A 14,488-nucleotide genomic window follows, 5' to 3' on the forward strand; every position below is an offset into this window, starting at 1 on the left:
AGGGAAGGGAATTTTCCATTATATTTTGAAGGAGCCATAATCAGACCACTGATGAAAAAGTACTCCTTGAATCCCGTTGAACTTAATAACTACAAATCAGTGTCCAATCTTCCTTTTTTTTGGACAAGGTGATTGAGAAGACAATTGCCTTCCAACTCCAGGCAGTCTTGGATGATGCAGACTTCCTTGACCTATCTCAAACCAGCTTCAGAGCAGGATACAGTGTTCAGACTGCTATTGTCTTCTTAGTGAATGATCTTCATCTCAACACTGACAGGGGGAATTTGTCCCTGTTGGCGCTTTTAGATCACTCAGTGGCTTTCAATGCCATTGACCATGGTATGCTGCTGGAATGCCTGGGGCAGTTGGGAATTGGAGGCACAATGTTGCATTGATTCTGGTTTTAGCTCTCAGATAGGTCCCAGATGGTGGTAAGGTAAAGATAAAGGTTGTCTCCTGACATTAAGTCCAGTCGTGTCCAACTGTTTGGTTGGTGCTCATCTCCATTTCTAAGCTGAAGAGCCGGTGTTGTCCATAGAAGGTAACGGTGCTACGGCATGACTGCATGGAGCACCGTTACCTTCCTGCTGGAGTGGTACCTATTGATCTACTCACATTTGCATGTTGTTGAACTGCTAGGTTGGCAGAAGCTGGGGCTGACAGCAGAAGCTCATGCTGCTCCCTGGAGACGAACCTGCGACCTTTCAGTCAACAAGCTCAGTAGCTCAGCGGTTTAACCCACTGCACTACTGGGGGCTCCCTTATGGTGGTGCCCTTCCTAAAAAAGAGTAGCCATGATGCATCCAACAGGAGCCCATGGTGGCGCAGTGGGTTAAACTGCTGAGCTGCTGAACTTGTTTATCAAAAGGTCGCAGGTTCAAATTCGGGGAGCGGAGTGAGCTCCTTCTATCAGCCCCAGCTTCTGCCAATATCAATAAGCACTACTCCGGCGGGAAGGTAACGGTGCTCCATACAGTCATGCTGGCCACATGACCTTGGCGGCGTCTACAGACAATGCTGGCTCTTTGGCTTAGAAATGGAGATGAGCACCAACCTCCAGAGTCAGACATGACTGGACTCAATGTCAAGGGAAAACCTAACCCGCATCCAACAGGGGGCATTCCCTTCCCAATGCTCTTAAACATTTACATGGAAGCATTGTGAGAGATCATTGGGAAGCATGAGGCAAAGGGTAGCATGTCTTCACTGAATAAATGTCTGGAGGAGGTAATCGATGGATGAAGAAAAACAAATTGAAATGGAAACCAAACAAGACAGAGGTGCTTGCCATTAAGGGTCCTAACCTACCCATCCTAAAGTCACTCCATTGGTTACCAATTAGTTTTGGGGCGAAGTACAAAGTGTTGGTTATAATCTTTATAAGCCTACGTGATTTGGGTCTTGGTTATTTACAGGATCACTTTCCCCCACATAATCTGCCCCTTAAGACACCTTGGTCCTTTGGGTGACTCTGACTCCAACTGATCCAAACCTGACTGGCAACGATCACTCGGGGCCTTTTCATCGCCCCAAGATTGTGGAATAACCTTCTGGAAAAGCTGTGACACCTAAATGAGCTATCAGAATTTAAAACATCATTCAAGATGAATTTCTTGTGGCAGGCCTACCCAATCAATTTAAACCCATGAGTTTTGAATTGACAATCTCTTGAAATTTTAATCTTTGTTCTGTGTATTTTAATATAGGTTTTTTTAATATGCAATTATTGTATGCATTTTATGGCTATCTGCTTTACCTTTGTTGTAGCCCACCTAAAGCTATAAGAAGAGGTGGGTATCAAATAAAATTGTTGTTGTTAGTTTTTGTAGTGTGTATGTTTTAATTAATTAATTAATTAACTCTATTTGTATCCCGCCTTTCTCTACCCCGAAGGGGACTCAAGGTGACTTTACATATGGCAACTATTAAATGCCTTTGAACAACAAACAGTTAAAATACATTAAGTTAAAGATTTAAAATTAAAATTAAATCCACATTAAAAACATATAACACATTACAATCACTATTAAAAATCACGCCATCCAAAATCGTAATCTGGGGCTATTCCATTGTAAATAATTCCGTAGCTATTATTGCACTATACTTGAACTCCAAAGGCTTGACCCCACAGCCAGATTTTCACTTTCCTTCTGAAGGCCAGGAGAGAGTGAGCTGCTCTAATATCCCTGGGGAGGAAATTCCACAACTGAGGGGCCACCACTGAGAAGGCCCTGTTTCTCGTTCCCACCAGAAGCACCTGTGAAGGAGGTGGGACTGAAAGCAGGGCCTCCCCAGATGATCTTGATCTCTGAGGTGGTTCGTAGGAGATACATTTAGACAGGTAAGTTTTAAAATTGTTTTTAATTCAATTTATGGAATCGTGGCCATTTGCACCCATTAACCCAAACCCTACCAACATTGTTTCTTTCCCCACATCCATGAGAGGTGGATCTAGAAATAGCTAAAAAACTTCAAACTGAGCAATGACAGTTTATTAAAGTTCCCGCCAGATTCACAAGCCAATTAGCAACAACAATGGAAGGCGTCCTGCATCCAACCAATGTGTGGATCCTAGCTGGCCTCAGGCTGAACCAATCAGCATTCAAGGCAGCAAAAATCCTCTGTTACAAACTGCTGTTGAAGTCCTATCAAGGTGATGTTGTGTGGTTTCCAGGCTGTATGGCTGTATTCTATCAGCATTTTCTACTGACATTTAACCTGCACCTATGATTTCCATCTTCAGAGTCCTATAAATATTTTTGTATGTTTTATCAGGGTATGTCAATTTTAAGGGTGCAGATTATTCTGGCATCCACTTTGGCCAAGGTGAATAAAGCCTCTGTTACTTTGCCTTCAACTTGTTCATGTTTCATTGGGTCTTTGGAGCTTGGTACACCAGGTCTCTGAAACTGCGGTTCTTGCAGTAGCTGAAATGATACAAGACTAATAGTTTATGATTTGGGTACAATACTGCAGGAAACTTAATAAAACTTTTTATTGAAGGAATTTTGAAATTGGTTCTCTGTTTCTGCACCGTCCCTTTTTTCTTCAGGAGCTCATTAGCCTGAAATGAGATTCCTTTGGGAAAACGATGTATGTTGATTGGTATCATCTGACAGAGGGGAAAGTTTCCTTAAATAATAGAAATATTGTCAAAGGCTTTCATGGCCGGAATCACTGGGTTGTAAGTATTTCGGGCTGTATGGCCATGTTCTACAAGCATTCTCTCCTGAAGTTTCACCTGCATCTACAGCAGGCATCCTCTGAGGTTGTGAGGTCTGTTGGAAACTTGGAAAATTGGGTTTATATATCTGTAAAGGTTATTCCAAATGATGAACTTGGAAAAACATCTATTGTATTCAGCATGGGATCAGGGGGCTCCTTCACATATCCTTTGCCATGGGTGCTGGCTGCATTCATCTGTGAATTCATCTAGTGGTGGGAGGGCAAGGAGGGTTTGTTGATATTGTTCAGCTAAGGTTTGTTTTATGGCTTACAATACTAATACCCTTGTGCCAGCAGGACTGCTGACCGAAAGGTAGGCAGTGCGAATCTGCGGAGCGGGGTGAGCCGGGACATGAGAGAAGCCTCCCACAGGATGGTAACACATCCAGGTATCACCTGCAGACAGCCAATTCTCTCATGCCAGAAATGACTTGCAGTTGCCCAAGTACCTTCTGACACACACACACACAACTCAGTGGAGTATCTAGACATCATTCCTGGACCTCAACAGTTTCAGATAACAAAATTTGTCCTCCCAATTTGTGCTGTCCCCTTCAAGAGTTCACAAGTTTGAAGGTGCACACCCCCTGAATTCGTCTATTTTCAGAGTTTCAATGCCCCAGTCAGCAACATAAAAAAATCATTAAAAAATCAAGCAATTCAAAATGTAAGAACTTTTTGGCATTGCGTTTATTCAGAATTTGGTTGTTAATTAAAGTTTCTTAGGTTTTGCAACAAAACAAAAACTTGCACAAGTGAGAAGTTCTGAAAAATGTTGTTCTCTTGAATCATTGAAATATTCCATTGTAGGTGAATAACACCAGGAAACTGCAAAACACAAAATGACTTGTTTGGAATCAGCGTCTGCCTGGGGAACAGTGAAATGATTGTTATTGTGATTTGTTTCTGTATTAGAAGTAACACTCTGAACAGACTTTACAAATATGTGAGAGAGAAAAAAAGATTGCCTCAGATAGGACTGAGATCATAGGCAATAAATACCATGTTGTTCAGAACTGAGTTCCACTTGGTGCGCTGTTGCAGAGAATTACCTAGATATGCCTCATGTTGTTATTACTCTTTTTTAACATCTAGTGCAGCAGCACTCTGAAAATAAGAATCTGTTTGTCTAGGAGATGAAATCTGAAGAATCATCACCTGCTTCTGTCATGATTTTCCTGATCTTTATCATATTACTTTTACCCCACATAGTAGGCAAGAAGACAAAGACACAGTGTGATCTGGACAGATCCTACGCAGAGGGCTACTACAAAGATGGGGATCTCATTCTTGGTGGTGTGTTATCTTTATCTCATCAAACTATTCCATGGCAAAATTATAAAGGACGTCCTGAGGAAGTTTCTCCTTACAACATCCCAACAGTGTAAGAATTCTGTTTCTTAATAGCTGGTTGAGATAATAAATCTTTTGACAGTACAAAGAGAAGTCTGAAGCAGAGGATGGATCTACACTATCATTTAAAACTGCATGATATGGCAGTGTAGATCCAGCTAGTCTCAAGAAGCCAACTTTAGGCACGTTGATTCATGTATAAACATCACTCTGTCTGACCTATTAGCCAGACTGGATGTTGTAGCTCCTGATTGTATGGTATGTATTCCAGTTTGTGATGCTCACCTTCTAGAAAAGTACCTGGTCCTATGACACTCAGTCCACACCTTTTGTGCTAATCGGTTGTGGAGGCAAGGTTCATCTTTCAGCCGATACACAGAAAATGGAGGGTAGCAATAGACAGAGTGCTAACAATTTGGAGTGTTGGCAACAGGTTGTTCAAACCAAGAGAAAAAGTATATAAAATATTAATTTTTCCAACAATTTGGAGTGCTGAAAGCAATTCATTTTAACTAATATGAATATAAAATAATAATTTTGTTGAAAGAGTTTTAGAAAGAAAAGAACCTAAGCCATTGGTGGCCAAAATTAAATTCCACCAATGGTTACAGAGACTGAGTGCCTAGCAATTACTTGGAGCCTTGAAAGTTCTTTCTAACATTAACCTTTTGCTTACATTATAGATTCCAAACCCTTTAGTGCCATTCAGCTGTGTTTCTTTACATTTCTATGTTTATAGCTCTAATCAAAGTCTTTCAGTCAGAAGGTTCTTGCTAACAGGGCTTCTATGGTAGTAGACCAGCCTTCTATTGCCTAAGTCCTATTGTTAATTCTGTCTAGAAGAGACCCATCACTCAGTGGAATTTACCTATTCATTGACTTAAAATAATTGAATAGGTCTTCTGAAAGTGGAACTAACCAAAAGAATATTAGCCTGTGTCTGTTGCATATGAAATGCTTTTCTTTTTTTCTTCTTCTCTGTCTCCACAGCCCAGAATCAAAGAACTACCAGTACATCCTGGCATTTGTATTTGCTGTGGAGGAAATCAACAAGGATCCCCATTTCTTACCCAACATCTCCCTGGGATTTCGCTTGTATGACAACTATTACAGTGGAAGCCAAACCTATGAGAATGTCATCAGTCTACTGTCTGAGAGGGACAAGCTTGCTCCAGTTTACATACCTCTCTATGGAAGCTGGCCCTACTATGGTTATGGTCAGTCATCGTACAACATGATGAACACAAGGAAAGTCAGATTATTTCCCAATTACAATTGCCAAAGCCAAAAGAAAATGGTGGCTGTCATTGGGGCCCAAACATCAGAGTCATCTGTTCAGGTGGCCAACATGCTGGGGATGTACAAGATACCACAGGTAAGTCTAAGGATAGGCATGTAGCTGGGGGGGGGGGGGGGGGCTTGAGGGGCTTCAGCTTCATTCTCATGGTGGTTTGCGAAAAGGCCTTACTGGTGCACTATTTAAACTGTTATGTTTATTCATATCATGATCTGATCACCATACTCGATATATCCCATATGCATGGGGGTATTGGGATAATGATACAAAAGGTTTGCTAGGGTAGACCCTCTTTCACTCAGACTCAGCCCCCCCCCCAAAACTCAGCCCACCCAAAAAAAACCCCTGAAAAAACTCAGCCCCCCCCCCCCCCCCCGAATCGAAATCCTGGCTACGGGCCTGTCTAAGGACATTTCAATATTCCCTTTCAGCAACATCTGACAATGAGGAGATGTTGAAGTCAAGTTTCTGCATGCAGAATACAGTTATCCAGCAATATTTCAGGGCCAATGCTCAATATGCACAGTACAAAAACACAATCCTTAGTTGATGAATGAAATGCCTTTTCCTTTCTGGGGCAACACATTTGAATTCGATGAACAAATTCCTCTGTGGCTTACAATCTGGACATTGGAAACATTGGGAGAGCTTACATTTGGAAAGACTCTCCCCCAGGCCTTCCATTTCAGCAGTGATTCTTAACCTGTGGGCTGCGGACCAGTAAAAATGTAGTTTTAATATAAGGATTCCACTAGTGTCTTTTGTATAATGTATGGCCCAAGGTATTTGGTTTCTCTCTTTCTTGTAAAAGTTACAACAGTACATGTTCGATATCTTCTACCTCTCTCACTCCACAGATACAAAATTGTTCATATATGAAACTTGGTTAAACTTTCCATGTTTGACCATTGTATCCAGCTGTTCAAATCTAGTTCTGGTAAATACGCTCCTGAGGTGTTTAGGCATTTCTGTCTTCAAATATTGGGCTGTTTGAAAAGTATGTTTAAAACAACTTGGCCATTTCAATGAGCCAGCTTTACCGAGGGTAACAATGACTTTTTGAGCTTCTATATCCAGGATTCATTATGCAACCATTTTTGGATCTCGTTCTTTAAGAAGATTTAGATACAGAATCAGAAGTCCGCAACTCCTAATGTGTTTTGTCAGTTGAACTTGCCAAGAGGTCTGATGCTGATTTTTTTTTTTTTGTCTACTCTAACAGGCACAGTTTGGGTAGTTTTTCATTTGCCATGGCCTTCAATTTTACTCAGTAGTTGTATGCCCTAATCTAGGATTTATTTATTTATTTGTTTCATACATTTGTACCCGCCCTTCTCAAACCCCCCCCCCCCTCCGGGGCGGAGGCGGCTCAGGGTGGCTTCACAACAAGCCCTTATTCAAGAGCTAACCACAATTATAAAACATATTTAAAAACAGTTCAATTAAAATATTAAGAAGCATATGATTAAATCACACCGGTTTAAAATCAGTGCCTTGGACAGACCACTGTCATACATATCACATTTAGTCTTATTCCCGATTGCTGCTGCTACTGTTCAAATGCTTGGTCCCATAACCACATTTTGAGTTTCTTTCTAAAGGAGGGAGGTAGCCAATCTGATGTCACTGGGGAGAGAGTTCCACAGGCAAGGAGCCACCACTGAGAAGGGCCTGTTTCTCGTCCCCACCAGTCACATTTGCGATGGTGCTGGGATTGAGAGCAGGGCACTCTCCAGCTGATCTTAAACTTTGTGATGGTTCGTAACAGGAGATATGCTCAGACAAGTAATCTGGGCTGGGACCACTCAGGGCTTTAAAGGTTAAGACCAGCCCTTTGAATTGTGCTCGATAGCAGAATGGCAGCCAGTGGAGCTGGCTTAATAGAGGGGTTGTATGCTCTCTATATGCCGCTCCGGTAAGTAACCTGGCTGCTGACCATTAGACTAGTTGGAGCTTCTGAGCAGTCTTCAAAGGCAGCCCCACATAGAGTGTGTTGCAGTAATCTATTCGGGATGTAACAAGAGCGTGGACCACCATGGCCAAGTCTGACTTCCCAAGGTATGGGCGCAACTGGCGCACAAGTTTTGATTGTGAAAAAGCTCCCGTAGCCGTCGCTGAGACCTGGGGTTCCAGGCTCAGCGATGAGTCCAGGATCACTCCCAAGCTGAGAACCTGTGTCTTCAAGGGGAGTGTAACCCCGTCCAGCACAGGCTGTAACCATATGCCCTGTTCGGTCTTGTGACTGACCAGGAGGACCTCTGTCTTGTCTGGATTCAGTTTCAATTTGTTTGCTCTCATCCGTATCATCACTGCTGCCAACCACTGGTTCAGGACCTGAACAGCCTTCTTAATGACAGGTGGGAAGGAGTCATAAGAGTTTAACATCATCTGCGTACAGATGACACCTGACCCCAAAACTCCAGATAATCTCTCCCAGTAGCTTCATGTAAATGTTAAACAACATAGGGGACAGTACTGATCCCTGAGGCACTCCACAGTCAATGGTTATGAGGATAAGCCATCAACTGTATATACTCCCAGTTCTGTTCTTACTGCGGCAACTGGGGTCCTTTTGTCCACTCCCAGAAAACTTCACAGGTGCTGTGATTGTGATTGCTCTAATAATAGTATCTAGTTTAGGCCCCAAACTTCAGCTCTGTTGAATTTATTTATTACATTTATGGCCCATCTTTTCTCTGCTGCAATATCTATATCGCTTTTTGATTAATCATTATCTTCAGAACCATACCGTGAGGCATGACAGATTGAAACAGGGTAATTCTTCCAATTTTCCCCAATTTTCATGGTTCAGAAGGGACTACAACTTGGATTTTCCAAGTCTCAGGAAAAATGTATGTTTTTTTGGCACCACTGCTATGGCTCAGTGATATAGAATCACAGGAATTATAGTTTGGTGAGGCTCAGCAGTATTTGTTAGAGAAAGCTAGAGACCTTGTAAAACTTAAACTTCCATGGCCCCATATTATTGAACCATGAGAGTAAAAGTAGTGTCTAACTGCATGCATTCTACAGTATAGATGCATTCCCAGTCTATGTTCTAATCACAGCAATAGATACCTTGCTGAATCCTTGCTGTATCAACTTATCGGGTAAGCATCTGATAATTCTTTATGTATCCACACAGATCAGTTATGGCTCTTATGACCCCATCTTCAATAATCAAATTGAATTTCCTTCCTTGTATCAAATGTACTCAAGCGATGAACTTCATCTTGTGGGCATAATCCAGTTACTTCTTTACTTTGATTGGACTTGGATTGGTCTTATTGTTGCATCATATGACAGAAGGGAGAACTTCCTCCATAAACTAAAAAGGGAAATGGAAGAGAATGGGATCTGTCCAGAATTTCTATTTTCCGTCCACCATGTTTTAGCATTTTTGAATGAACTGCATCAGAAAAAACAAGAGCTGATGAGGTCATCATGCAAAGTGGTGTTTGCCTATGGTGATATCAAGTTCCTCTCAATGATATACTTGCACACAAAGGGGATATTGGCAGGGAAAGTGTGGCTGACCACAGCAAAGTGGGATACTAATCTGTATTTAAGAGGAGGACAATTGTCTGGTGCTTTATCCTTTACATCCCATCAGAGGGAGATTTCAGGATTCCGGCTTTTTCTCCAGTCTCTGACTCTGAACAAATATCCTGATGATATTTTCATTAAGAGTTTCTGGAGCCAAGTATTCAACTGCAATTTGCCTCCTCCCTATTCACGGCCTCTACAGCTAGGAGTTAGGCCATGCAGTGGTCAGGAGAAGTTGGATAGTCTCTCTGTATCCCAATTTGAGATGAGCATGAGCCCCCTGAGTTACAGTATTTACAAAGCAGTTTTTACAGTGGGCAAGGCACTGCACAATCTTTATTTGGACAGATCAAAACAAAAAAAGGAGAGATATGGTCTGAAACTTGGAAACATCCGACTGTGGCAGGTGAGACCTTTAACCTTGATTATCACATAATTGTTTGAGCCACCTTGGAGGTTCCCAAAACAGGAATAAAAGCAGAATTTCTACAACATCATTTTAAACTTATCTAAAACCAAGTTTCATGTCTGAAAGTTGCAGTTTATAAAAATGCTTTAGAATCATTTTAGCTTCTGAACCTGCTTCCATCTAGCTTTCTTGACCATTACATGAATCAAACCCCTGCTCTGCAACTGGAGAGAGGCAAATGTGGGGATGTGATGCTCTTTGTGGGCTGCAAAGATTGGACCCTTTCTCTCCCTTGTCAAGTAAATGGCCTTGTATTTTCAAATCCCATTGAAATCTTAAGGTGTTTAATAGGACTTTACCACCTTTAATACCACTTTACCACCTCAGATGGGCTTATTTGACTGCCCTATGCTGCTTGCTCTTCACTTTTGACATGGTGTTCATAACATGATACACGTGTACTTCCAGTCACTCTCTGTGCCGAAAGAGGAGAGCAAGTGGCTTCTCATGTTGTCTTTGGATCAACGGGTTGAGGATGCTTCCCCTCATGGGATGGGGCCCCCTGGCTAGTCATTCAAGGAAAAGATACTCGCAGTTTGATTTCAAAAAACAACAAATTATCAATCCGTCTCTGCGGGACGAGAATTTTCCACCCTGTTTAAAAGAAGTAGTCAGACCACTGCTGAAAAAGCCCTCCCTGGATCGCTTGGACCTTGATAACTAGATCAGTGTCTAACATTTTTTTCTGGGAAAGGTGATTGAGAAGGTAGTTGCTTTCCAACTCCAACTCCATGATTTCTTGATCCATTGCATACTGGCTTCAGAGCAGGATACGGAGTTGAGACTGCTATGGTTTCCTTAGTAGATGATCTCCATCTCAACACTGACAAGGGGTGTGTCCCTGTTGGTGCTTCCAGATCTCTCAGTGGCTTTCAAAATCATCGACCATGGCATCCTTCTGGCAAACCTGGGTAACGGACACATTTTAGGTCCCTATTAGCATTTACATGAAACCACTGGGAGAGATAATCCAGAGGCATGGGACAAGGTACTATCAGTATGCTGATGACACCCAAAGATATTTTTCCATGCCTTCAAAATCAGACTCAGCTAAGGATAGTGCGTTTCTACTGAATGGATGCCTGGAGGAGGTAATGGGCTGAACAAAGACAAGGTGAACTGAGACAGCTATGGTCACCTTAGTGGATGATCTCCATCTCAACACGGACAGGGGGAGTTTGTCCCTGTTGGGTTTTTTTTTTCGGGGGGGGGGGGGGGGGAGGATATCTTAGGTCCCTATTAGCTTTTACATGAAACCACTGGGAGAGATTATTAAGAGGCATGAGGCAGGGTGCAATCAATACGCTGTTGACACCAAAATATATTTCTCCATGCCTTCAAAAAAAGACTCAGCTAGGGATTGAAAGTCTTTCTGAATGAATGCCTGGAGGAGGTAATGTGTGGATGTAGGAAAACAAATTGAAACTGAATCCAGACAAGACAGAGACAGCTTCATTGCATAGATCTGCCACTGATCTAGAAATATGGGAAGCATCCCATGTTGCCCGTTCCATGGGGGGAAGCTGTGTCTTCCTTGCTTCCCTCCACGTGATTGTCTTGCTGGTCGGCAATGCGAAATGAGACAATGATTCCACGCCACCACCAGCCATGTGACAAGATCATGATTCCTCCTAATCTAGGGATGGAGGTGTACCAACCAGTTTTGGATGGGGTCACACTACCCCTGAAAAACTATATTTGCAGACTGGAATAGTTATGAGTTTTTTTTTTAAATTAAATTTTTTTGAAGCCTTCAGCCATTGAAGGCATTTTTGAAAGAATGGGATTTGGACACTTCATAATACACTATGCACATCTATATTATTATATTCAGATGCACTGGTTCCTTAAAAATATACTTTACAACAAAACTACTGTGGAAGATGCCATTTTTGATGGAATTGGACACATAGTAACTTACGATGTTTTAAATTGGCTCCTGTTCCCCAACAACTCCTTTCTCAGCGTGAAAGTTGGGGAAGTGAACCTTGGCTCTGCAAAAAATCACAACATTGTTATTTATGAAGAGATGGCCTTATGGAACAAAAAATTCCTCCAGGTAAGTCATGTTGTATAACTTCATGATTAGATGGTATTTTTGGCTTATTTTAAAATTCAAATCATGTCTCTCTCCAACAAAAGTGGGATTTGGGTGGAATAGAATGATCAAATTATTGAACTGTCCTTAAAATATAATAATGGATCAATCCCCAAATATCAGTACCATTAAAAAGAACAAAACAAAATAGTTACCCATGAAGTGGCTCAACTTGAATTCCTCATAAAATGAACCATTTTAACCTGGAAGCTGGAAAGCACAGAACAGTGATGCTCAGGAAGTGTCCATGAGAAAGGAATTCCAATATTCCTTTGCTCTTACATCTTCATTAGATGTTTGTCTTACCAAAGTACTCAGAAACCTTTGTACATGGATCGGTTGTTATGGAAGCCACTTCAATTTAAAATGCTGTACAAAAAAGATTGCTTTATATTCATTTTATTTTTTTCTCATTGAATCTGCATAGCCACCATATTCTGTGTGCAGCCATAAATGTTCACCTGGGTTCTGGAAGAAACCTTTCAAGGGCAAATCCAAATGTTGTTTCCATTGCATTGAATGTCCTAGAGGGAAAATATCCAGTAAGACAGGTAGGATAACCCTTAGATATATTGCCAATATTTCAGCCAAGAGAAATGCACAAAGGCAAATAGATAAAACTGTCCTCTCATTTGTGTTTTCTAGATATGGATTATTGTGTGGATTGCAAAAAGGACCACCATCCAAACAACAGAAGAAATAAGTGCATCCCGAAAAACATCACCTTCCTTTCCTATGTGGAACCTTTGGGCATAGCTTTAACTTTCATTGCGGTGTTTTTTTCATTCTTATCTGTGCTGATATTAGGAAACTTTATCAGATGTAGAGAGACTCCCATAGTCAAAGCCAACAACCGGCAGCTCAGCTATATCCTCCTCTCTTCCCTCATACTTTGCTTTGTCTGCTCTTTGCTCTTCATTGGACAACCAAGTAAAACGACCTGCCTTCTTCGACAGACAGCCTTTGGGATCATTTTCTCTGTCTCTCTTGCTACAGTCTTGGCCAAAACCATCACAGTGGTTCTGGCCTTTAAGGCCACAAAGCCAGGCAGCGGTGCACGAAAATGGCTGAGACCTGGAGTTTCATACTTCTTTGTGATGGTCTGTTGTCTCATTCAGGCTGTGATTTCGATGGTCTGGTTGGGAACCTCCCCTCCATTTCCAGATGCAGATTTCTACTCGGAGCCTGGACACATCATCCTGGAGTGCAATGAGGGCTCATCCATTGCCTTCTATTCCATTCTGGGCTACATGGGTGTCTTGGCTTTGGTGAGCTTCATTGTGGCTTTCCTTGCCAGGAAGCTGCCTGATGTGTTCAATGAAGCCAAGTTCATCACTTTCAGCATGCTGGTTTTCTGCACTGTTTGGATATCCTTCATCCCAGCCTACCTCAGCACCAAGGGGAAATATATGGTAGCTGTAGAAATCTTTTCTATTTTGACCTCTAGCGCGGGGCTACTTGGCTGCATATTTTTTCCAAAGTGTTATATTATTCTACTCTATCCAAATAAGAACCAGAAAGCACAAACAACCAGAAAACATTTGCAGAGATAAATAAATGCTAATGGGTCTTGTGCAAAGGCAATAGCTCTGTCTTATCCTGGGTTCTACAGCTAATCCTGGGTTCTCTGCCTATGAACCCACCAGGACTTTGAGATCTTCCGGGGAGACCCTGCTTTCGATCCCGCCTGCTTCTCAAGCTCGGCTGGCGGGGACGAGAGATAGGGCCTTCTCGGTGGTGGCTCCTCGGCTGTGGAACGCCCTTCCTACGGACATTAGACTAGCACCATCTCTAATGGTATTCCGCAAAAAGGTGAAGACCTGGCTGTTTGTGCAGGCATTTGAGTAATTTAGTGCAATCTGGTAATGGAACATAGGAATGGAACAATGGACGACGAACCTGGACTACGCTTGGATGATGAGAAGATTGGGTACGGTTGTTTTTCGTAATAATTGTGCATTGTAATTGCTTATTGGTAATTTATGGATAATGTGTTAAGTCAATTGTTATATGTTGAATGGAACCACTGCTGTTTCTACTGTTTTTACTGTTTGTGAACCGCTGTGAGTCGCCTTCGGGCTTGAGATACAGCGGTATATAAGCAAAGTAAATAAATAAATAAATAAATAAATGTTTATGAGAAAGGAAATTTATATACAGGCCAGGCAAGAGTGGGGTCTGGTGCAGGCACCACCACACCGACACCGCCTCTGATAGGAAAGAGGGAAAGGGGAAGCCTTGCCTTTCCCCCTTTCCTATCGGAGGCAGCTGAACCTGCACCAGACCCAGCGGAGGGGGAGGTGGCGGGGCCTGCACCGGACCCCGCTCTTGCCTGGTCTGGCATTGTGATCTGCTCAGAGTCCCCTTTGAGGTGAGAAGGGTGGAATATAAATACTGTAAATAATAAATAAATAAATGGTGTGTCTCAATAATGTCAAATTTCGTCTACTTTCTTTAAAACAATGGTAAGCTGTCTTGAGTCCCAGAGCTGACAAAAAGG

At 42.1% G+C, this 14,488-nt stretch overlaps 1 protein-coding gene across 1 annotated transcript; it reads left to right on the top strand.

Moving 5' to 3' along the window:
* The first annotated feature begins 425 nt into the window (after positions 1 to 425).
* LOC132780634 (vomeronasal type-2 receptor 26-like) lies at positions 426 to 13,541 on the top strand. Its single transcript, XM_067460762.1, has 4 exons — positions 426 to 436; positions 5,569 to 5,953; positions 12,416 to 12,539; positions 12,634 to 13,541. The coding sequence occupies exons 1-4, from the start codon at positions 426 to 428 to the stop codon at positions 13,539 to 13,541; spliced, it is 1,428 nt and encodes a 475-aa protein (XP_067316863.1).
* The last annotated feature ends 947 nt before the right edge of the window (positions 13,542 to 14,488 follow it).

The sequence above is a fragment of the Anolis sagrei genome, chromosome X (assembly GCF_037176765.1).
Source record: "Anolis sagrei isolate rAnoSag1 chromosome X, rAnoSag1.mat, whole genome shotgun sequence".
Classification (NCBI taxonomy): domain Eukaryota; kingdom Metazoa; phylum Chordata; class Lepidosauria; order Squamata; family Dactyloidae; genus Anolis; species Anolis sagrei.

Excerpts from the sequence above, each read along its gene's own strand:
- LOC132780634 (XM_067460762.1), top strand. Across the intron at positions 5,954-12,415 it reads GGATGTACAAGATACCACAG|CCACCATATTCTGTGTGCAG; the intron begins GTAAGTCTAAGG and ends GAATCTGCATAG. Across the intron at positions 12,540-12,633 it reads GAAAATATCCAGTAAGACAG|ATATGGATTATTGTGTGGAT; the intron begins GTAGGATAACCC and ends TGTGTTTTCTAG.